This window comes from Calonectris borealis, chromosome Z (genome assembly GCF_964195595.1).
Source record: "Calonectris borealis chromosome Z, bCalBor7.hap1.2, whole genome shotgun sequence".
NCBI lineage: Eukaryota > Metazoa > Chordata > Aves > Procellariiformes > Procellariidae > Calonectris > Calonectris borealis.
This window is the reverse complement of record NC_134352.1, coordinates 10,960,861-10,984,818: the sequence shown is the minus strand read 5'-3', so window position 1 is coordinate 10,984,818 and position 23,958 is coordinate 10,960,861. Positions and strand designations below refer to the sequence as shown.

At 35.4% G+C, this 23,958-nt stretch overlaps 1 protein-coding gene across 1 annotated transcript in view; it reads right to left on the bottom strand.

Moving 5' to 3' along the window:
- The window catches only part of SHOC1 (shortage in chiasmata 1), a 63,233-nt gene that overhangs the window by 7,058 nt on the left and 32,217 nt on the right, over nt 1-23,958 (bottom strand). The window contains exons 12-25 of the mRNA XM_075136915.1: nt 23,408-23,650; nt 21,809-22,258; nt 19,330-19,455; nt 18,396-18,572; nt 14,941-15,048; nt 12,986-13,182; nt 8,334-8,406; nt 6,828-6,897; nt 6,071-6,249; nt 5,446-5,551; nt 3,591-3,702; nt 2,475-2,596; nt 1,437-1,530; nt 301-432 (exon numbers count right to left, since the gene is read on the bottom strand). Coding sequence (XP_074993016.1) covers nt 301-432; nt 1,437-1,530; nt 2,475-2,596; nt 3,591-3,702; nt 5,446-5,551; nt 6,071-6,249; nt 6,828-6,897; nt 8,334-8,406; nt 12,986-13,182; nt 14,941-15,048; nt 18,396-18,572; nt 19,330-19,455; nt 21,809-22,258; nt 23,408-23,650 — 2,189 coding nt within the window. The remainder of the gene's footprint in view (nt 1-300; nt 433-1,436; nt 1,531-2,474; nt 2,597-3,590; nt 3,703-5,445; nt 5,552-6,070; nt 6,250-6,827; nt 6,898-8,333; nt 8,407-12,985; nt 13,183-14,940; nt 15,049-18,395; nt 18,573-19,329; nt 19,456-21,808; nt 22,259-23,407; nt 23,651-23,958) is intronic.

The following is a 23,958-nucleotide window of genomic DNA, read 5'->3' as shown; positions in this document are numbered from 1 at the left end:
GAACCGTACACATTGGCTGGCAGATGTGGAGGATAAACTTCTCTACTGGTTAATTGTGAAAGCACGGGTAAAGTCCAAGTTGCACCTAATTGTGCTGGCAAGGATGACAGAAGCTTTTTTTATATATATGTGTGTGTATATATGTATATGCATATATAAAGAAAATACGTATGTGTGCATATATATATCTAATGCTTATTTTAATAATGTATTTTAAGAGAAAAACAGAAAAAAACTAGAACTTCACAAGTCTGAGAAACAGGAAGAAAACCGTGTAATTTAATGGAAAGATAAGCAAACCTCAGATGGCAAGACAGAAAGCCAGGATTTGTCCAACCACTTCTGAGGACTGATATTAGATGCTATCAAAATGTTGTCAGCAATCTGACGAATTACCAGTGCTGTCTCTTCAATCCCTGGCGTAAGAACTACCTAAAAGTGATACATAATATTTTTGGTTAAAACTTATACTAAGGAATGTCTTAATTTACTAAATTTGTTAAATGGGAAAGCTTAAAGGTGACCCTGAACACAACAGCTTTTAATAAGGACTAATTAAACCTGATCCATGCTTATCATGTGGAGGAACTCCAACATCTGACCACTAGCCTGGCCGCAAACTACACTCCTTATTTATGCAAATCCTGTGTAGGTGAACTTAGTTTATCCTACAGGTCTTTTGTATGTGATCAAGTTTATGGGTATAATACAAGTTCCTAATATAAGATGCCTAATATAGTTTAAGAAGACATGTAACACTTAGAAGGTGTAAGTAATTTCTATGCGAACTACACTGCTGAGTATCTGGAATGAAAAAAGCTTTGTCCTCTCTTTAACCTTCATTTAACCACATAAATTTAAAACAAATTTTGATATGCAAATAAGTTTAAAATTGCCTAAAAAGATGTTACTTCATGCAAAAGAAATGTTACAGACATCAACTTGGTAAGCTGAATGAACTTCTGCCCCATTTTTTAATGTTGGTTATTCCAGATACTGCATTTTCTGATTTATAATGAAAAAAGTTAATTTATCTTGCCACATTAAACAAAAAAAGCAAACTAGTTGACAGCAGAGACAATTACACTTGCTTTGCTTCTACTACATTAGTAACATAATATTAATCTGAAACTTCAAATTAGGACATAAACAGGATTAATACCCGTTCTAGTAATTTATAAAATTAAAGGTACAATCTCATTTCTTGACTCCTAGTAATAAAAACACTTCATCTGCTATTTGAATCTGATTCAACTCAACTGGAGTCAACAAAGTCTTTTCACTAAATTCAGCGGCACTGAATTAAGCTCCTCTCTCTTATTTTAATAGTTTTGGGCTATTTTATGGCTTTGATGTAGAATGCAGACTTGATTAAGCACTTTAGAAATATCATACAGTGAAGATTAAAACAGAAAGGTTGTTACCAAAAAAATTACCTTCACTTCAAAGTCTTCTGACTTCTGTGTAAGTTCAATTAGAGTGGCATAAATTAAGACAAGGTTAAGCAGAGTATCTCCCCTGAGAGTGTATCTGTAAAACAGTTTCATTGGACCGTTAATATTTAATATGCACATTTGTTCCATGTGTTAATAAACGTCTGTTTCATTTCCTGGAATTCAGAATACTAGTACAGTTTGAGCACTAATATCTGTGAAGGGAGAACTAAGACACATCAGGTGACTGGGTGCTGAAGGATGCACTGTGAGGAAGAAAATGGAGTCAGCCCACAGCAAAGCAAGCCTGGCCTGAAGCAAAAGGGCTGGATCAGGGTCAGTCACTGGAGAAAAATCATACAGAGAGGAAAGGTGAGGCATGGAAAATTTACCAGTTGCTTATAGAAAAAAATCTCACAATAGGTAATAAGGGAATGCTTATGAACTATATCAACAAAAGCTGGGCTTCCATAGCAAAAGGAGAACTACTGATGGATTGGAAGAATACTTGAAGAATGTCTCCCTGTTGCAAATGATACACAGTGATGCTAACACAGTAATTCATAACCGTGAATTTGTAGGGGTTAATTTACTTCAAACAGTTATGAAGAATAACTCCAGTGGTTAATAGCCTTAGTCTTCTGAAATTTCTGGACCTGTTGCTTTGAAATGCACCTCACATTAGCATTACCTGCCTCAAATCCTGTTATTTTATAACGACCATCTATTTATCTCTTGTGTAAGACTAAAAAGATCCTAACACATGAAAAATATATTTGCTAATTTTTTGGGGGGTCTCTAGCAATCACTGTTAGTTCTATCATTCCACTGAGTTTTTCAGTAGAAGCAAGACAACACTGTAAGTGAAATGTCCAAAGTACACTAGAAATATAAGCGTACAATATTCATATTGGTCTAAGAGAAATGTGTTCCTACAGAGAAATTCAAACAACAAAGAGTGTTAGCTTGTTCTAATCAGCTTCCTTTAGTGATAAGTTGGTTTTAAAAATACCAAGATAACAAAAGAATTTCATAACTTACTCTAAACTCAGTCTTTCTCTGGAATAGAAAACAATCCAACAGCACGTATATTGGAGCGATAATGCCATCAGCTTCGATATTACATTGTCACAGGATTTCTCATAATTTAGTTCTTCCATACTCTACCACAAAATTAATATAAAAAGTGAAAACTAAATAAATATATTACCATGGTTGTCACAAGCTTTTAACGTGCATCGCTGTATTATGCAGACTTCAGATCAAATATAAATACAGCTAAATAAAATAGCTATTAAAGACACATCTTGGAGTCAGGAAAACTAGGTTGTATGCCCAACTTTTATTTTGTTTGACCTTTAAAAAGCTAATTCACTGCTTCATGCCTCTTTTTCCCTCCTGTAAAAAGGAAACACTGCTACTAACTTTTTAGTATGTTCTTAAGATTTTTGAGAACTTTAATAATGCAAAATACTGTTACAAACCACTGAAGTACTTACTTAACCTATACAAATCATATTATACCTACACTGAATATATAAAGTACAACATCGCTAATTGCAGTAGCATTTGCACTAACATGTAGGAATGCCTATCTGTGTTGTGCTTGCAATACTAATTGATTATCTTATGCTTTATCTAGCTTTCAGTAGCACTTCTTCTCCCTGTAAAGTCATCTGTTTTGCTGCATACCAGAATTTAAGTATTACGCTATCATCTAAACTATTACTTTTTATTAAAAGTAGGACAAATTATTCTCTAGACTTATTCAGATAACTGTCTGAAATGGGAGGGATTAACATGCACACTGGTAAGAGAATATAGTCACAGATACATTTAATTGGTTATTACAATATTCCTTCATACAACCCTATTTTCAAGTATGCATCCTTTAACTATATTTAATACAATCCACTCTCAGGTCAAATGTTACACTTCTGTGAAGAAATGTAGGTACAGATATAAGAACATTTTAAACTAGTCAAACTGGCAGACAGAATTTTGGAGTTAATGGATTTAGAAATAATTTGTGTCGTGAGACAATGTGTGAATTAAGTATAATTATGAGGAAGAAAAGATATGTTAGAAGGCTGCAGATATGGCCTAGAAGTGACCCAACACATAACAGAATTTGGACATACTAGTTTCATTTTGTACCTGCAAAAAGATAGCAGTACATTCATCTACTGTCAACACAACATATCGATCTGTACTTCCAAAGAGCCTTAAGGAGTAACTACTGCTTCTTTCAACAAAGGTAATGCTGTACCTGAAGAAGTCAAATTATTTTATTAAATCTCAGTTAAATAAAATACTAAGATTTTCTTAAAGGAGATGAATAACATACATCTCTCAATACAATTTTTTAAATTACACAGTCTTTACATACCTTGCTCTTTCTCAAATGCTCAAGTTCACTTTAAGACACATTCGAAGAATACACATCAATGTAGCAGTGACTTAATGAAGTATTACTGGATTAATTCAATTATGTTGCTAACCGCACCAAATAAGACCTTGATATACAGCCTTTGAGTTTACAAAAAAAAGATGTAATACAGAAACTAAGATAGATAAATCAAGAAAATATACTTAGATACTCCTGTCGAGTAATTAAATGTATATTGCATTTCTTTTCTTCCTTTCATGATTGTGCAGCACAGGGAAAGCAAACTGAGTGAAAACTCCCTGACTGCCATTGTTATGATCCTAAATTTTTCTGAGTGAATGAGAACTGCCAGCAGCACAGCCTCCTGTTACCAGCTGTGTTAGCAAAGACTCGATGAACATCACATGCTTAGGGCTTTCGAGGCGTCTTGGCTGACCAAGGAGGGAAGTTGAGACAGGACAATCTCACGCTACTTGGTCTCATCCCTAGGAAAATACAAGAGATCTAAACCTGAATCTGCCAGCAGTAAGTCCTCTAGAAACTTGTACGGACAGTGTATTCAGACATTAACAAAAAGGTGAACTATAAGCTTTTCTGAAACTATATAGCTCTTTGCTCACCTATTTAATTACTTCATCAGTGCTAAAAGGAGCTAGTGAGAAAGCACCAAAAAGCATTCCTGGCTATTTAGCTTATGGCCAGGCTGAATAGAGAATTTGAACAGGTCAGAGTTTAAAATTGCATGTCAAATTAAATGTTCAAATTTTAAATGTCAAACTTTTTTCCCTGTTGAACTGTAATTAGACACAGCTCAAAAATGGCTTCACAGGAGACTCAAGGATAAGCAAGGATCAAAACTGGCACGTCTCTTCAGCAACATGGTAAAATCAACCATCTGTATCTCTGGCACTATGTTTAAGAGATGCTGCTGCTTTGTCCCCTATTTCTTTCTTTTTTTTTTTTTTGTCCCCGTGATAAAAGGTACTTTGATCAGGTATTTATTATTGTGAAAGCAAAATGCAAGCAAATTATGTCAAAGAAAATAATGCACATGTGCAATGATTTACAAACATGAAAATTTTTGTAGAGGTTAAAGAGTATTCAAAATTCAAATAAAGTAGTTTTTGTTTTTAATGTAGCCTCTCCCAAAAGCTGTGATGCATCAGAAAATAAGACTGTTTTACTGTTGTATGTTTTATTTTTTTAGCATAGCTCTAGTAGTTAAAAACCAAAAAATCCAAAAGCAATTTTTATGGAGAATTAAATACCAAGTCTTCCAAGCACCAAGAAGCACTAAAGCAAAAAAAGTTTTGGGGTAACATTATGATTTTCAGGGAAAAGCAGACAATTTAAAAAGTTGTTTTGACTAAAAGTCCCAGCTCATTATTAAAATAAACAAATCAACCAATTCCATTCTGGTTGACATCTGTGTGAATATAGAATTAAGCTATCAACTTCGGCGAAAAATTCTCTTCTTGTCTCTTAAAATGCTAATAGTGTAATTGCAGTAATCTACCTGATAGCTAAATAGATGGCTACTACATGATACAGTAGGACAAGATACATGTCCTGGAAAACTGAAAATAAATAGTCAATAAGATTAAATAGGTTATTTTCACTCACTTGGATTCCAAAAGCTGAAGAATATCCGGCATATTAAGAAGACCTTCAGTTGTCAGAAATACATATGGAATCTGTACTTCCAGAAGAAAAGAACCACTGTGATTCCCTGAAACAGTTTGTATATGTAAGATAATAGTTTCATAAGCAAAAAACTAAAGATAGATTTAGGTATTTAAATAGACATATCTTTTAAAAATGCAGCTTTTATTCATCCCCATTAAAACGCTTCCACTATATGCTTTTTTTTTTTAAATTAAACTCTTCTGAATCTCTTTGAAATTAAGCTTTAATTTATATCTCTTTAGATCTACAGCAACATTCCCTTAGGATGAGGAAGGGTGGATACAGCTTGTAGTAACTGTAAACAACCTGTGAACTTGGCATAAGTCTTTTATCAACCAACATTTACTACTACATCCTGGCCAAAACTAAGCTCACACCCTAAGAAAAACACCTTCCTATCTTGCTGTATAGATAAACCAGCTCTGTTTGCTTAGCTTTAGCCTTCATAGTTTATTATTCATTTTCTTCCACATGCAAATGAATGTAGCATTTTAGGGAACAGAAAATGCTTTCCTTTCATATGCCAGCGCAATTGTTTATTACAGTTCTAGAGAACACTTACCCATTTGTATTGTTTCAGGGAGGGTGGTTTTAAAAGTCATGTAAGTAACATTCAGATTTTTGCAGAGATTTTTCCAGCAAGAGTTTTCAGAATAATCATATTCCATTACTAATGAGAAGTGTGTCCAAGGAAAGTCAGCTCCAATTTGCTGATTATGTACAATAACACAGGAATATCTACTAAGACTTAACAAAACAACAAAATATTAATAAAATTAAGTTCAGGTAGAATTACCCTCAGAACAAAATAAACACATTCTTACTTTGAAGAATTATCACTGTTTAAAGTCCGTTTACAAAAAAATATTTACCCTTTCTGAATTTAAAACTGCAATTTCTTTAAAAATTAATTTAAAAATTAAAAGCTGTACTTCCCCCCTCCAATTAGCGACTTGAATTATTCATATTTTCCTGCAATGTCATAATTTGTCATTATTTCTTTTATGCCCTTCCCTCCCCTTTTTTTAAAACATGCAAAACAAACATGTTTTTCTATGCATTTTTCTAAACAAGTTTTTCTAAACATGCAAAACAAAATAAAAAGTTAAGTTAAAAAAGTTCTTCTGAGCCCCACAACTAAGCATTTTACTAGACTGTGGTCAAAATTCTCCCCTCCCAGAAGGAAGCTGTAGATCCATATTCTGAAATTTTTGCTCCAGACTGGAAAATTCCATGGAAATGAACAAAAGTAACAAAAGTTTCACTGACATTAGTCCTGACTAAAGTTTTTATTCTCAAAAATCAAGAATTTAACTTACTTGCTTATGATATCTTTACAACCTAAAAAGGTTCCTTTTTTCTCAGAATTCAAATCCATAGCTTTTAAACCTGCATAAAAAGAATTAAAGCCTTAATCAAAAAAATGAGCCTCTGCAGGTATGAATCAATGCACAGCGGTAAGCAGCAAATGTGGAACAACACAGGATATTAAAATTTTATGTATTATGTTGTCTGTCTTCATGAAGTCCTACATAATTTCAGTTTGCACTGGGTGGGTATAATGATTTAGAAACTTCCATTTTTGAACCCAAGGAAGAAGTAATGCAAACAAGTTTCATGTCTCACAAACTCACAACCTGATTACTTTAAAATGAAAAATTAAAGGCTAGTGCAAAAGGAAGCATCTTTTTTGCCCCTTTATAATTTAAATTCCTTTACACTTTCTGTCCACTTTAAGTTTTACGACTGGAAGATGTAGCTAAAAAGGAATATTTGTATAACACAAATGCCTCTCTTCAAAAGTTTAGTTAGTTGGATTGACCTGTGTTTGCAACCAACTTTTAAGATCTTAAAACAAATAAAATACTTTTCATTAAATATTATTAGTAGTAAAAGCATTGTGAACATGCCTCCTCCCTTTCAAAACATTCTAAAAGACAGGCTTTCTTCTTTTAAGAGCACAGGAAATTTAGCTTTATTTTCACAGGCAAAAGAACAATACAATACATGACATTGTTGATAAGGTTCAAGCAAGAAGGAGTTACAAAAATGGGTTTTAAAAAGCAATACGAAAGGAATCAGTGGTTTCCTCTAAACATAAGTGCACACTCAAATAACAGTCTTCCTGAAACATGTTTGTTTTACCAGCTGAATTTGCGACGTTGAACAAGCTTGTACAAAAATTACTTACAGGTAAAATGATGAACTGATGAAAGTGCTGCTTGTATCAGTGGGGGGCCGGGATATTGGAAACAGTATTTTTTTTGCCTTGAGTTTAATAGATTGCTACAGCTTATGCTTACATATTTAGCAAATCAGTAAACAAGGTCAGCAAGAGATGGTTAAGGGAAAACATGATTTGTACCTTATTCATTTAAGGTTTTATGCTAGGGAGCTTAGTTAAGATTTCTAAATTCTAACTGCTCTTAATAAGCTTGCAAGGAAGAAAACTTGTGACCACCAATTAGCTAAAAACAGGGAGACAATCTGACCAAGACAACAGATGTCATTATAATTAGGCACTGGGCTGACCACATCTCCCTTGTGTTCTGTTAAACAAATCTTTGACTTGACAGGTGAACTATCATTCTCTTGTAACAGAAAACATCATACCAGAACTCTTAATCAGGGGAAAATAAAATTACAAGAAAGAAAAAAGGCTGATGGAAGAGTTAAGAAACAGAAAACAGTGAGGAAAGTATATAGAAAGGTTCCTGATGAGGAGAAAAGGGAGAAACACTTGCAAAACGCATACGAACAGGAATTCAGTGAAGCACAGAATAACAGCCACTTGTTCTTTCAAAAATACACATAAAAATATTTACCTTCTATTCTAGATAAAGTGTGAATGAGGGCAGCTTTTTCTCTCTTAGAGTCCATCCTTGTTATGATTAGTATCTGGAAGAAGACAAGTAAAAGAAACTCTAGTACTGTCAAAAATTTGTTCTTTCAGCCTGCATACATCTTCCTTTCTCCTTTGCACAGAAAGCATGAGATTGATTAAGCAGGTGGCAAAAATGGAAACCTTGGAGTTTTCCTGAATGACATTCATAGAATCACGGAATCATACGATAACTCAAGTTGGAAAGGACCCATAAGGATCATCGAGTCCAACTCTCTGCTCCTCATAGGACTACCTAAAACAAAACTGTATGACTAAGAGCGTTGTCCAGAAACTCCTGTCAGAACTCTGGCAGGCTTGGTGCTGTGACCACTTCCCTGGGGAGCCTGTTCCAGTGACTGACCGCCCTCTCAGTGAAGAACCTTTTCCTAATGTCCAATCTGAACTTCCCCTGACGCAGCTTCATTCCATTTCCTCATGTCCTACTGCTGGTCACCAGAGAGAGGAGACCAGCACCTCCCCCTCTGCTGCCCACCTTGAGGAAGTTGTAGACTGTGATGAGGTCACCCCTCAGCCTTCTCTGCTCCAAGCTCAACAAACCAAGTGACCACAGCTGTTCCTCGTAAGTCTTGCCCTGGAGGCCTTTCACCATCTTAGTCGCCATCCTCTGGACACACTCTAACAGTTTAATGTCCTTATTATGGGTACCTGAGGCACCCAAAACTGCACACAGGACTCGAGGTGGGGTCGCACCAGTGCAGTGTAGAGTGGGACAGTCACCTCCCTCAACCAGCTAGCTATGCTGTGCTTGATGCACCCCAGGACATGGGTGGCCCTTTTGGCTGCCAGGGCACACTGTTGACTCATATTCAACTTGCCATCAACCCAAACCCCCAGATGTCTTTCCTCAGGGCTGCTCTCCAGCCTCTCATCCCCCAGTTTGTACGTATAACCAGGTTTACCCCATCCCAGGTGCAGAATCCGGCACTGTTCTTTTTAAATTTCATATGGTTGGTGATTGCCCAGCTCTACCGTCTATCCAGATCTCTCTGAAAGGTCTCTCTACCCTTGAGGGAGTCCACAGCTCTTCCTAATTTAGTATCATCGGCAAACTCACTTAATGTACATTTGACTCCTGCATCCAGATGACTTATAAAAACATTAAAGAGCACTCACCCTAAAATTAAGCCCTGGGGAACCCCACTGGTGACTGGCCGTCAGCCCATTTACTGTAACTCTTTGAGCCCGACCTGTCAGCCATTGCTCACCTAATATATTATGGACTTGTCTAGCTGTGTGCTAGTATCCAGAAGGATATTGTGAGAGACAGTATCAAAAGCTTTGCTAAAATTCAAAACCACCACATCTACTGGCTTCCCTTGGTCAACTAGATGGGTGACCTTGTCATAAAAGGACATTAAGTTGGTTAAGTAGGACCTTCACCTTGTGAACCCGTGCTGACTATGACCAATGACTGTGTTGTCTCTCAGGTGTTTTTCAATAACTCCTGGAATAACCTTTTCCATAATTTTACCAGGCACTGAAGTGAGACTGACAGGCCTGTAATTACCAGGGTCTTCCTTATTGCCCTTCTTGAAAATTGGGACAACATTTGCCAGCTTCCAGTTGACAGGGACCTCTCCCAAGACTGTTGAAAAATAATGGAGAGAGCTCCTACGATGACATCGGCCAGCTCTTTCAGTACCCTGGGATAAATCCCATCAGGCCCATAGATCTATGTGCATCCAGCTGGAGCAGCAAGTTTCGAACAAGTTCAGGGTCGGCTGGGAGTTTATCATCCCTCCAGTCACAGTCTTCCAACACAGGGCTCCGGGGGTCCCAGAGCCCATCATCGGTGTTGAAGACAGAGGCGAAGAAGGCATTGAACATCTCCGCTTTGTCTACGTCCCCAGGTGACTGACCTCGTCAAGCAATGGACCAATGTTATCTCTGATTCTCCTTTTACTGTTAACATGTTTTAAAAAGCCCTTTTTGTTGTCCTTCACGGTGCTGGCCAAGTTGAACTCTAATTGAGCTTTGGCTGCACGAATTTTCTCCCTACAGTGGTGAACAGCATCTCTGTAGTCCTCCCATGTCATCTGTCCTTGCTTCCAATGTCTGTACACTTTCCTTTTCCACCTGAGTTCTAGAAGAAGATCCCTGCTCAGCCAAGCCGGCCTTCTGCCCCGCTTGCTTCACTTCCAACACTTTGGAATTGCCTGCTCCTGTGCTTGTAAGAGATGGCTCTTAAAAAGTGACCATGAACCCTATTCATGGACCCCAATACCCTCAAAAGCAGATTCTCAGGGGACCTTACTAACTAACTCCTTCAGCAGCCCGAAGCCTGCTCTCCCCATATCCGAAGGGTCGAAGTTTTGCTGGCGATTTTTCTCCCATCACCAACAATTTGAAAGTCAGGTGTATGTGTGCATTATTACAAGAGTTGGAGAAACAATATTATAGAAGACATCAGAATCAGAATTTAGTTATATGAACAAAGCTGTTCTAGAAGAAATCTTAAACTGGAATATTTGATTCAAAGTAAAAATGCTATTTAAAGATATTACCTAAAGGCATTGTACCACATTATTACTGTTGCACTAGACAGATTATTACTGTCACATTAGAGGCATTATCCCCGTGGAGGCAAAGCTTAAACTGAAGATATCTAGAATTCAGCCTGCAAGATGGTGATGTACTAGAGGGAGGTACTAGATGTACTGCTGAACTAATTAGAAAGATTTTCCAGACCATAGATGGAGTACACTGAAGTGTTCCTGCTAGAGATCGCTTATCTCTGAGACTCATTAAATACTGCTTAAGATGAAAACATTGAAAAGGATTAGAATCTATCAAACTGACATAGTTTTAAAAAGATTCACTACCAGAGAAGGTGTTTACCTTGTCCACCACTTGTTTTGGACAACTGCATTTTAAAATGCAGACCTACTTTTTCACACACAATACAACAGCATACTCATTACATGTTGTTGTGAGCTAGATGACATTTTTAGTCATGTTCTATCTGATCATAAGTACAAAAGATAATGAAAAAAAGAGTAAAGTTCAGTTTATTCTAGTCTCTTAGCAACGTCTTGCTTACAAAGGAAACGTCCCATTATAATCCTGCATTAATAACAATTTTGGCTAATAAAAGGATAACCAGATTATCATATTTCACATCATATTAACTGATGCTGATGTGATGTGATAGAACAGGAAATGGCTTATTCAATACAACTTTTACTTCTTATTAAAACCGGAATACTCCTTCTGCCTATTCTGGCTCATTGAAACCTGTCTCTGAATGTTAGAAACAGTAAACAATCTTACAATTGTGAATAAAATCATATATATTCTTACATTGCATGGGTATGTGTGCATGACCTTAACTTTAGGTCAAGAAAGCAAGTCAAAACTCAGGGGAGTTATAATTACAAATTTTAAAAATTATATCTAGTGGAGTTCAGAAGAAGAGCAAAATTGTCACTGAGCTGACATTAAGATGACAAAGTTGCTATATGTCTCCTAGTGTAGCATAATTCTAGTATTACAAAGCAAAATGTGTTACTCTTAAGGAGAAGAAAATTATGCTGAAATCAGCTTAGAGGACTATTGAAGGACAGACACCAAGACAATCAACACCATTTTGTTTTGGTTGTTTCATTTCCATTTTAAATTCTAAAAGGGTGTACAATAAGCTATTATATTTTTCTTTTCAGGAAAATTTAATAAAAAGGTATTTAGAGCTCTTAGTGCAACTCTTAACAGAAATAGAAGAAGAAGAAAGCTCCAGGAAATGAAGTATGGAAAGAAGTTAAAATAAATGAAAGTAAGCTTGGAGATTCGTCTTTTTTGGCTGTGTGTTCAGCAGCATAAATTCTATTCCAAACAGGGAGGACATTTAAAAAATTGTATATTTTATCCCTTCTGTCTCATTATGTGATAAATATTACACATAATTATTATGGTAAATAAACAATAAATATTCTGCAAAGGAAAATGGTGTTTTGCACTGCATGGTATCACCCAAAATATTCACATATCCAAAAAAAAATCTTTGGATAACTTGAATCTCCTCCACAACTCTATCCTCCATGCCATAACCATCACTTATGGATATTTGCTTCTTATATAATTATAGTACCAAGAGATTGGCCTGATACATGGGTTAAGCAGAGGTTGTCTGTGGATAACAATACCCATATACTCCACGGTGTGTGTACTCTGAGCCACGCTATACAAGTACACAATCCTGACTTGTGCTATGATTCTCTTTGCACCGGAATATTGAGGCCTTCAAATAAAAGGTTATAATATAATTTTCAGTAAGTGATGTGATACAATATACTTACCAGGGAAACAAAAGCACCTGCAACAAGATGAAGCGCAGGCAATGTTAAAACTCATACGCATGTTATTTTAGTCATGCCACAAGGGGAGATTTGATCAAACAGAAACCTGCACTGCTTCTGATAGAGGCCTTAAACTTTATGTTACCCTTATTTAACAGATACTGTCAGTTGGAAAGGTAATTATAAGACTTTCTTCCCTAAACCAACTCTTGTTGAAAGATGGTTTTATAATTATTCACATAGTTTGGAGCATTTTTGTTTGCTTAGAGAAATTGTTTACATTGTTAACCTTAACAGTGTGTTCCTCTCCATAACTTTGCATCCAATTTAACATTTGACACTGAAGCTCTGTTATTTTGGGATTTGTTTCTTGCTTTTTCTGGCTACTGTACTGTACAATCTTTAACTGCCTCCAGATGTTATTCAAACAGGATTCTAAGATGTTTTTATAGATATCCTTTGCCTTGGACAAATAACCTGTTAATAAAGCAACAAAATAAGTAATTGCAGTGACAAAAGATGATTGTCAAGGTTTGTGTTTAATCTACACATAAATTTAAAATTTATGTGAAGGTATCTTGCACAAAAAAGACGAAAATTTAATGGTTCACCAATATGGAAGAATACTATTACTACTAATCAGGTACATAAGTAGCCCTTATAAAACTGCTATACCTCCTGTACTATCTGCTATATGACTCCAGCTAGAATTATAGAACATTGCATTCTATAGGTGCAGATACCAGCAGCAGCACTATTATGTTTAACTAGTTTATAAGGTTTATACTAAATAACAACTTTATTTATATTTCCACTGTCCAAAGCTTTACTTGTCCTGTGTTTTAACCATTCTTCGCATTATCACAACAATTTCTCAACTCTGAATGATGCCTTTTGTATATAAATGATGAACAATGCTGGGGTTATTTGAAAATGCATAAAGAAAAAATACATCTAAGATAACTATGTGATGAATCACACACCACAGCACAACATCACAACAATAATGAGGACTACAGGGCCTACTTAGTATCTGGCTCAATTTTCTTAAGTTTTTTTCAGATCTTTTTCACTTGTGCCGTTTTCTGTGTGAGGTGTTGCTGGGATCTGGAAGGACAGGTGCTGTGTAATTCTGAAATATCATCTAGGCGTGCTTTTGCTACAATAGAACAGAGAAGGAAGAACTGCTCATTTGTCTCCCTCCCATCCTCCTACGTTGTTTATAGTAATTGTAGAAAAGAATTCTACTTACATATTCATTCTGTATTTTTCTTCCTACTCTTTTATTACTGGAAATATTTCAGTGAATACAGAATAATTTATTTTCCCCACAGTTCGGTTTATGGCAGATGTTTTCCATTTTACATCAATTTTAAGAAACACCCTCCATCAAGGAACAATTCAGAGTGACTGAAGTTAAATGCTCTGAACCACCTTATCTCCTCTAAAGACAGAGGGAGCCTGACTTTCCTAGGGCATTCATAAAAGCTGACTTCAGCTCCTTATGAATCTATTCAGATAGATCTATAGGAAAATTCACAATATACAACTATGGGAACTTGACTAGCCTGGCATTATCATTTCAGGCATAAAACTGGGTTACCATGAATTTTCATATTCCAAATCTGAATAGCATAAGACCAGAAAAGCTCAAAAAAAAGGTTCTGTGTGAGTCAAGTGCTAAGAATTGAACTGTAACTTCAAATTCCCTGCTTCGTAATATGTTAGATAATATTTCAGATTTTGCTTAAAATGCCCTCAGTTTTAAGTACCTCATTTCCAAGGAGCCTAAGTATATTTTTAGGTGGAAAGTGTTCCTCACTCACAGAAGGTGGATTGTAAACAACAAAGGACCTGCCATTTTTGCATGTTTCTCTGTTTCCATACAGAAATTCCAATGAAAATTTGTCATTCTGAGATACAGGACAACACATTGTATATGTGGAAGTTCATGTGAATGTTTCTGAGGCAAAGCCATGTAATAACACAAACAGTGGTATATTAGTCATGAACTGAGAATATACATTACCACAGTACAATCCGCAGTGAATGCATTTCTAATGATGAAACAGAAATAAGGAAGCACAGGGGGTTGAATATCATATTGAAGCTATGCTGGAGGTATACTGATGGCAAAGAATCACAGCCTACAAACATGAAGGACGGACAGAATACGGCAGAATACACACAAAGCATTGGGTTTCTGGGTATCATGATTCACTACTAGAAACAAACCTAGCGCTGTGTCCAAGCCACATGTTAACAGAAGATCTCGAACTGTCACCAGCAGGTGCACCAGAGCAGCATGTCTGAACAGCATGATCTCCTTCTCATCTATTTTACCTGTACAAATAGAAGACACAGATGTGGTCTGTATAAAATTTCAGAAATGATGCTATACATACGTCATCAATTTAAAACATCCTGGTATCTCAGAATTTTAATTAAATACACTTAAACAGACATCTTGAAAGGTTGGATCTGGTGGTGTTGACAAATAGCTTATGATATAGCACAAATTTTCCCATGTCATCTGACCCAGAGCAAGAGGCACACAGGGAAGTGTTTTTGAAAGGTGTGTAGGGATAGATAGTGCTTGCTGGAAGAGGGGATCGCAGTTCCCCTAGGTGTGCCATTAAATCCACACTGCCTTATTGATTTTAGTACGGCAATCTTTAAATATACATGGAAACTGATAAATTTCCCATCTTTTGGTCCATCATACAAGCCCAGCTGTTCACATTACTATTTCCTCATCCGACTAGTCAAATCACTAAATTCTTCTGTAACTCGTCTAATCCATTTTCCAAACATTTCAGAACTCTTTCCAAGAAATCAAAATGGCAGATTATCCACTAATCAATACGCAATTTTAAAGCAGTGATAACCTCAAATTGAGCTTTTCACAGAATCTTTTCAACAAATTTTTGACTATAAAAGCCACATTCTTTATGGCAAATGATTTGGACCTAGCTAGTCTTCACACATATCATGAGAAAAATTCCTATTGTCTTCCCACAATGATCCATGCAGAGTCTTAACTTCTGATATTACCTTCCCCACACCTAATTGACCTCTCCTGATACGAATTTTAACCTTCTTTGAGAAGGTAAATTTGGAGGACATCTGTTTCTTCTTGGACCCACAGAGTAAATCAAACAATTTATGGGCTACCTATTCTGTATTATGTACTCATTTTGACTAATCTTCAAGGACTTGACTGAACAGGAAGGAATTACTAGTCTGAAGAAGGAAGGCATTTTTGGGAACTGCACACAGGAAGTAGTGTAGTTCATTATCTTAAAAGAAATATGTGATTGCTGCAGAATAAGTAAGACTTAATAAAATACTTCAAGATGATAAAAAATGGTTGAGGAAGATAATTAAAGAATAAATGACTACAGCTGATCAAGGAATTACTGAATGAGATGCATTATACAAGATAGTTCTCTGTACTAGGATCAACATAGCTTTTAATTCAAAAAGACAAGTGAAGCACTTAGGAAGGAAAAATCAAACTTATGAACACAGCATACAGAAGAATTAGCTGGAAATGGCATGGAAGACGAAGATCTTGTCACTGTTCTGTATCAAAAGACAGAAAGTGACTGTTCATCTTTGTCAGTGAAGGTGCTGAAACTGAAGGACTATGTCCAGTTCTTCATACCGCTCACCATAAAAACTCAGTGAGGAATAGAGGTCATTTAGAAACAAAGCAAGGCAGCAAGAAACCACATTTTATGATGAAAGGCTGACACATTTGATTATATTTGGTGCAGAAAGAAAAGACCAGTAGGAGAATACTAATCCTCTAATAGATCAATACTATCATAGTAAGTGATTGTTTTCTATGTTGACTGGGGGATTAATGAGAAAATGCATCAGCATACTCTGGAGTAAAGTGGAATGAGATTGGATATTGTGAAACTACTTAAAACCAGGAAGGCAATAAAAGAGTGAAGTAAGATACCAGGGAGGTTTCGGAATGTCCTATACCGTTAGAGAAATATTCATTAGGAATGGATTAGATATGTTAGAGTCTTCCTCATTTCTATGGACCTTCCAGCAAGAAAATTCTTATTTCCCTCTGCTTCTTTAGTTGGGGACAAAATGCAAGACCTCCCTTGCCCTTTTCTGTCTCTTCAGTGCAGACAACACTAGCTAAATCAACCTGACATTTTTCAGTATTTTAAACCAAGAGCAAAACGTTTTCACTGCTTTCCTTGAGCTGTAGTCCAAAGACCCACCTACTTCATAGGTAAATTTTGTGTTCAACAACAGTTATTTTTATATAGCAAGGGATGGGTAAATATTATCCATTCCTCGGAAAACACTTGCCCTTAAAAGGAAGATCCAATAGACGACTATTTGCCTCATCAGTATTTCAGCCACTAAACATTTTCATTTATTTCATTGCTGTCATTTTAGCAATTGGTAATATACTGCACAGCTAATCTACACGCAAAGAGGGCCCTGAAGTTTGAATAAGCACGCCACTTGGCCCAGCTCCTACTTTAGACTACATTTCTACAGCACGTAAACTATTTGAAAGGATATCAGTTTTCTTAAATTAATCTTGAATTAAAATGCAGGCTCTTACATATTTTTTTCCCTTGATCTTGAGAAGCAGTAGTAGTTCTCTGTATACTTTTCTCAGCAATGTTTTCCTTTCTGTGATTCACTGATAGATATAGATACTGAGCTTCTCCCTCATGTTTGTGAAGACGGTGTTTGCTTTTTTGTAAGCTCCCTCAAACTAAGAGAACCCTGCTGCTGACAATTTGAGTATGGTAATTCTACAGATCACAGGCTGTCATTCTGCAGACACCACTAAAATTTTTTTTGTTTGCCTTCTCTCTCATTTGTAATTTCATTATTTTTAGTTTTATGTTGAGAAAAATACATTAAGCACAAAAGCAATAAAGTTTAGATAACTAAAGTTTATCGCATAACTTGTGACATAATATAAAAACTTGGCAGGTAGTAGACTGCCTGCAATGTTATCCTTACAACTAGTTCTCAGCTATGAACAGTACAACTCAAAAAATAATCCAAAATACCCAATAGCTTTCTAAATCTTCCTCAAACACTGTTTTTTCCTGTGAGGTTTTCCTGCCCCTCTTTTTATCTATAGCCAAAAAATCTTCATAAGGGGACACTGATTTTGCTGGCTTTTGTTTTCATTTTTCTGGTTCTATAGGGTTTCTACATGCCAGATAGGAGAGAAATTAAGTCAGAAAGAAACCAAATTAATATGGATTTTTTTTCTCCTCATTTCTAACATAGGCTTAGCATTTTTCATCATTCAGGTGTGACTAACAATACATAGTAAAAGGAGAGAAACAACAAAAACACACAGAAAGCTTTTAATTTTAAAATCTAACATGAAAAAAATAATTTAAACATTGTTTGCTATAGAAACAACATTTCTGAAGCATATCTAAAATATTTTAAAATGAAATTAAATTTGAATACTTTTTGTATTACAATACTCAGGTTAATAAATGTAATGCTGAAGAACTAGGAGACATTATTTTGGAAATAAAAGAGGAAATGAATTAGTGTAACTCTACAAGATAAACTGCTGAAAGTTTTATTATTAATTTATCAAATATCTTGAATCTTGTGTCACCAATTAAACCCATATTAGTACTGAAGATGAAAAAAACCATTTTTTTTTAAAGACGTACCTTCTTTAAAACGATCACATATCACTTTCTCTTGCTGTTTTAAGAAAAACCTTGTGTGATCAAATTTAACGCTGTCAAAGCTCCAATTTACAGAAGCAAGTACACCCAGATGTATCAAATCTTTTAGAACAGGAGAGGCTGCTTCTTCCAAGAGGCAGTATGCCTGGCACTGGCTTTCTGGATAGCAGAATAAACAAAACATAATAATAAAGTTTGGTTTCATATTCTACTACTGGACAAGAATATTCAAAAGACCTAGCAAAACACAAAGAACACCATCTTTTTCATGAAAGCTGTAACATTAATAGAAAAACAGTTGCTTGACAGGGTGGTAGAATTAAGCTGCTCCTCACAGCAGGCAACCATGTTATTCCATGCATTTCATAAAGTGATCAAACTGCATGATGAAAAGTTAGGATTTTCTACTCCTGTGGCTCCCACTAAGATTGTACTATTATTCCATTGTTCTACAGCCGCCTTCTATTTTGTAGTCTAAACTTAGACTTAGTCCCTTTATATCCACCTGTTACTATAATTTCAACTTAAACAGCCCTTCTCCTTCCCTGGTATTTAATTTCTAACGTCTTTGTCTAGCAAGGCTAAACAAGCCAATCTTAGTCTCTTTGTTCTTTCATACTAACAGTTCTTAATAGCTTCTGGGTGGCTTGTTTTACAATTCTTTCCAAATTACAACTGGTTTCTTGCTAGTAGCATCCATGACAGAGCTGTCAATAGCATCCATGACAGAGCTGTCAATAGCATCCATGACAGCACTGTCAATTGCTGAAAGGGATGTCCATCTATTTGGAATGTTTTCAGTCACAAGGAGTAGAGACTAAGCCTAATAATTTCCATATTTGTCTGAGTAGTATGATTTAATATAAAATTACATTGCAAAGCTATATAAAATAAAGCATATCCAAAAATAGTATACCTGATGCTTGAATATTGACTGTGACACTGTCTTCATTCTCTTGTTCTTTTTCCTTTATTCTTACAGTCTCACAAACAGAACTGTCCTCTTTGTGAACATGCATATGCTGTTCTTCAGGTTGTACCACTAAATCATTAAACCACAAGTGAAACATTTAGGTACAAATATCACAAAACCAGCTCAATTAATAAGAAAACTGTTCTATAAATGACTTGACATGCAAAAATATTTTCAAATTAAGTAACTTCTGTGACACAAACATTTTCTTTTCATGAACTTCTTTATTGTTTTCATGGCCTACATTGAGACACAGAGAGAGATGAAGCCCTGTCAGCCTTCACAGCCGAGGAAGTCATGCATTATCAGGTTCCTTTTCCTTACGGCAGAAATGCAGAGCTGGGAAAATTAGGGAGCTGGTACTACAGCTCTATAATATAGCTCCATAGGAAAGCTCATATGCCTTTATATGGAGAAAAAACATGTATGAGAGAAAAGGAGCTCAAACTACGAAAAATAGCTCAATGAGTGTGAGTAGAAAAGGTTAGATACTGTAAATGATTCAGAAAGAACATGGAAACTGCAAATGCCAAGAAAAGAAAAGAAAAGAAAAATTGCTTATTGAAAAGAACTTTTTCACCTGTTTCATAGCTATCTTTTGCAACTTGTTAGTATTTCTAAAAGTCTCCTTCCCTTCTTCCATATAAATACTAATGCATGAGCTACAGCCTCTGCCCACAAAGCTTCCTGTGGCAGCTCTACCTCTTTATTTCTGAAAGGGGTTCTGGCTGAATAGGTGTTTCCTAAATATTGCTGATTTTTTCTAGTTAAGAATATCAGTTTCCTCAGAAAACAAACCGATCATACAGAGACAGAAAGAAAAGAAAAAATGATTTTTTTTCTAGTTAAGTTGAAACCTATACAAGGGTTCAAAATTGGATCAATGAACTGTTTCTACTACTTTTCTCCTGTGTATTTTCTGAACTAAATATTATACACAATGACATCTTTAAAAAATAAGCCAAACAACAAAGACAATAGAGAAAGAGCCCTACAAACAGTGCTGGCATTTCTTATTTTCAGTTAAATTTAGAATGACCCTTAATAAACACTTTTCATTATTACAAAAGTATACAATAATTTACATAATTTCTACATCAATATGGTAAGATCTATACATTTTAATGGATTCTCTATATATCGGACATAACTGATCTGCAACACTGGGGTCTACTGTAAACCTATTCTAAACTGCATTTAACTTACTTAAACCTCGACAAGCCTATTCGTAAGTGCTTATCTTCAATACATTTGGATTTCTTGTTAGGAGTTGCAGTTCTACTCAGAGTTCACTAGATGGTAGCATAAAACTTCATGTCAGGTACATTGATCTCCTACTTTTAAAATTGGGATTGTTGCTTTCTGAGGCCATGGAAGTGTTTTATGCATGTCTACCACCGTCAGTAACAGATGAATTTTACCAGGAAATAATTTCCTCTACAAGATTAAATAAGCTTGCAATTAAATAAATATCCCAATTCTATTCTATAGGAATTATTGTTGAAAGCTTTTATGTAACAATTTCAATCTTTTTTTTTTTAATGCTGGGACATAGAACTGAAACACAGATAAAAGTTATTGTCAAAATTCTGCCACACAAGTCCAAAAAATGAAAAATATTCTTTTTTAATATAACTTTATCCTGAAAAGTGAATCTGGAAATATGTCACTCTCTCCTGATATTTTGTGTCACAAATATTTCTGTTCTAAAACAAATAATGACTTTCATCTACTTCTTTTCCCTCTCTGCTATTTTGCATTTCTGCAATGCTCAACACATAGCCTGAGATTCTTTCATAAGCATTGTCATCAACAACAACAGGGCTACCAACAACTTTCTGTTTTCCCTAAGACCTGTTCTGCCTCATTGTTTGATGGGGTTTGCACCAAGGTAACTGGCTCAAATGGTTCTTTCCAGAGAAGAATTTTAAGTCTTGTTCATTGTCTAGGCTATGTCGGTTCTACAAAAATAAGAGTATTCATAATTACTCTTTGATAACTATGATTAATTTGATAACTACAATTGATAATTATTTTTTCTCTAAAGAGGCCAGGAGATCTGATTCAAAATGCGAAGACAGAAGAGATTCTGCTGGAGTAAGTACCACTTAGAGTTACTTTGTCAGAATAGGAATAAACTCATATGTTTATTTTATTAAGAACCAGTTTTTATAAAAACCCCAAACCCAAAAACAAAGCACCCCCCCAAGCAAAACAAACAAACAAAATCCCGTAGGATATCTAAAGGAAAAAACAAAAGGTAGAAAAATTCAGCTGCATTAAAGATGATAGAAATGTTACCATTGACGTCAAAGGATGTTTTTCCCCATAAATCTACTAGCATGAACTAGCATCTATTGTAATTTGTATAAGACAGCAGAATGAAACCTGGAAAAATGGCAGAATAAACTGGTTCACATACCTTTTTCAGGACTATCTACATAATTTTTTTCCTCTCTTTGGGTGAGTGTATGTTTAGATCTCAGCATGATAAAGTTGCTCAGATCAGAATCATCGTTGTCGCATTTTGTAGCAAGTGCAAATGATTCAGGCTTTTGACTACTGGATGAGTTGTCTTGTTTAGAAGACACATCTTTACAGTTGACTGATTCAGATGATTTGGGGGTTTTCTTTTCTTGGTTTAAGAAATAAATTGCCTCTTCTACCTTATTCTTTTTTATGCTTCCTCCAGTAAGCCCTTCAGATGTATTTATACTGTGAATTTTGGCAGATGATGCAGCACTCATATGCAGGGCAAAGTACTGCCTTTGAGTCTGCGGTGACGTGTAAAGATTAATTACTTTGTCTGACTGATGTCTTTCAGCAGAAAGCAGCTCCTGGTTTATCATGGAATCCTTCCCTTCAAGCCATTCTAAAAAATAAATTTTAATTTCTCAGCTGCAACATAGATTTTTTCTTTTCTTCCTCCTGGTTGGAGTTAACTATTTTGGATAATTATAGAGAAAGCATTTTTTTATTTCTTCTTTCTTCCTTCCCAGATCATTAGAATCCACTTTAAGAAAATTTGTACTGATTAGTCCTAAGTAAAAATGTACAATGTTGAGAAACAGAAGGCCATTCTACTGCTTGGAGAAGTTTTCACCATCTGCATGGTGCTTACTGGTGTTAGATTTCTAGGAAGTGGGATTCAATACATTTCATTAGGAAGAAAGATTAAAAGATTAACTTTTTTTTTAAAAGGAAAAAAATAAGTAAAGCATGCAATTAGCTCCCTCTAAAGATGTACTTCACTAGAACTGCAATTTTTTTGCATTGCTGCTGCACATCCACGTTAAAGACAGTAGCTAAACACTTTGCGATATATAAAAAACAGTTAAGTGGAAACATTCTTTCATAAGCGGTGCCTGTATGTCTCACAATATATCATGTTACTGTCAATCCTTGGAGTTCTACAACCACAATTTGTGCCTCGCAGTCAGGCCATAATTATATAATAAAATCTAAATAACTTTTTGCATTTTCTGTTGAAGTTTGATTGTAAGTATGCATAATGGTCCATGAGAAATTCCGAAGTTTATGAGTGGGTCACATTTGAAACCATAGCCAGCATAAAAAAACCCTCTGAACAGCATCACAAAATAAAGAATTTTCACTGTAACATACTCTCCCCACTGACCTTCTGCAGACAGGACTATATGAATATCTGCTTTATTAAAATATTCCAATGCAAAATTACTATTTGTTAAGAAATTCTCCTGTATGAAACTATTCTATTAAAATATAGTATGGCTGGTGGAGGCTACTTTTCATATGCACATTAATAGAAAAGCTAACTTGGTGTAGTTAAACACCTTTGTTCCTATAATTTCTAAGTTTGTAAAAGTACACCTTAATTTTAGTAGTGTTGCTACTTCATATTGCTATAAAATATTTTGTTCTTGAGAATAAGAAATCTTCCATTTGTTTCCTTCTTGGAGGTATGTAACTGTCACTGTGTGATTCTCTGTTAAAGTACCTATCGTTGCCTTTTATCACTTTTTTTTAAAAAGAAGATACTTACTTTCTAACTGATATGATGTAAATCTTGTGAATGTTTCTGCTTCTGTAGGAAGCAAACTGTTTGCATTACTGGCATCCATATTTAATTGCTCCAAAATTTCTATGGAGACTGGATTTAAACCCAGATGAAGCCACCAGCCCTCCTCTAGTGAGCTAAGCATTGGTGCTTCTACCTCAACTTGCAGCAATTCCTTCAGTTCTGTAAGCGAATGACGCTGGTGTTCAAGTTTAACAGTCTGATGCTCTACAAAAAACACAAATCAACATATATTATTAATAATCTAGAAACATGAAAACAGAATGTCATTTTGGAAACAAAAGCTCCCAAGTACTGATGACCTACTACATATATCCATTGTTTATACTTCCATTTGTAACTCAGTGTCCACTGATAGACTTTAGAGGAAAGCAGTTAGTGTTATCAGAGCAAGTGTGCTTTTTACTTATTGAGTGTACGAGTAAGTGGGGGATTTAAATTTTTTTTCAAATATAATAACGTGTAGCTGCATTACTAAAGTTACAAATGATCTTGTTCATTATCTGTGGGTTTAC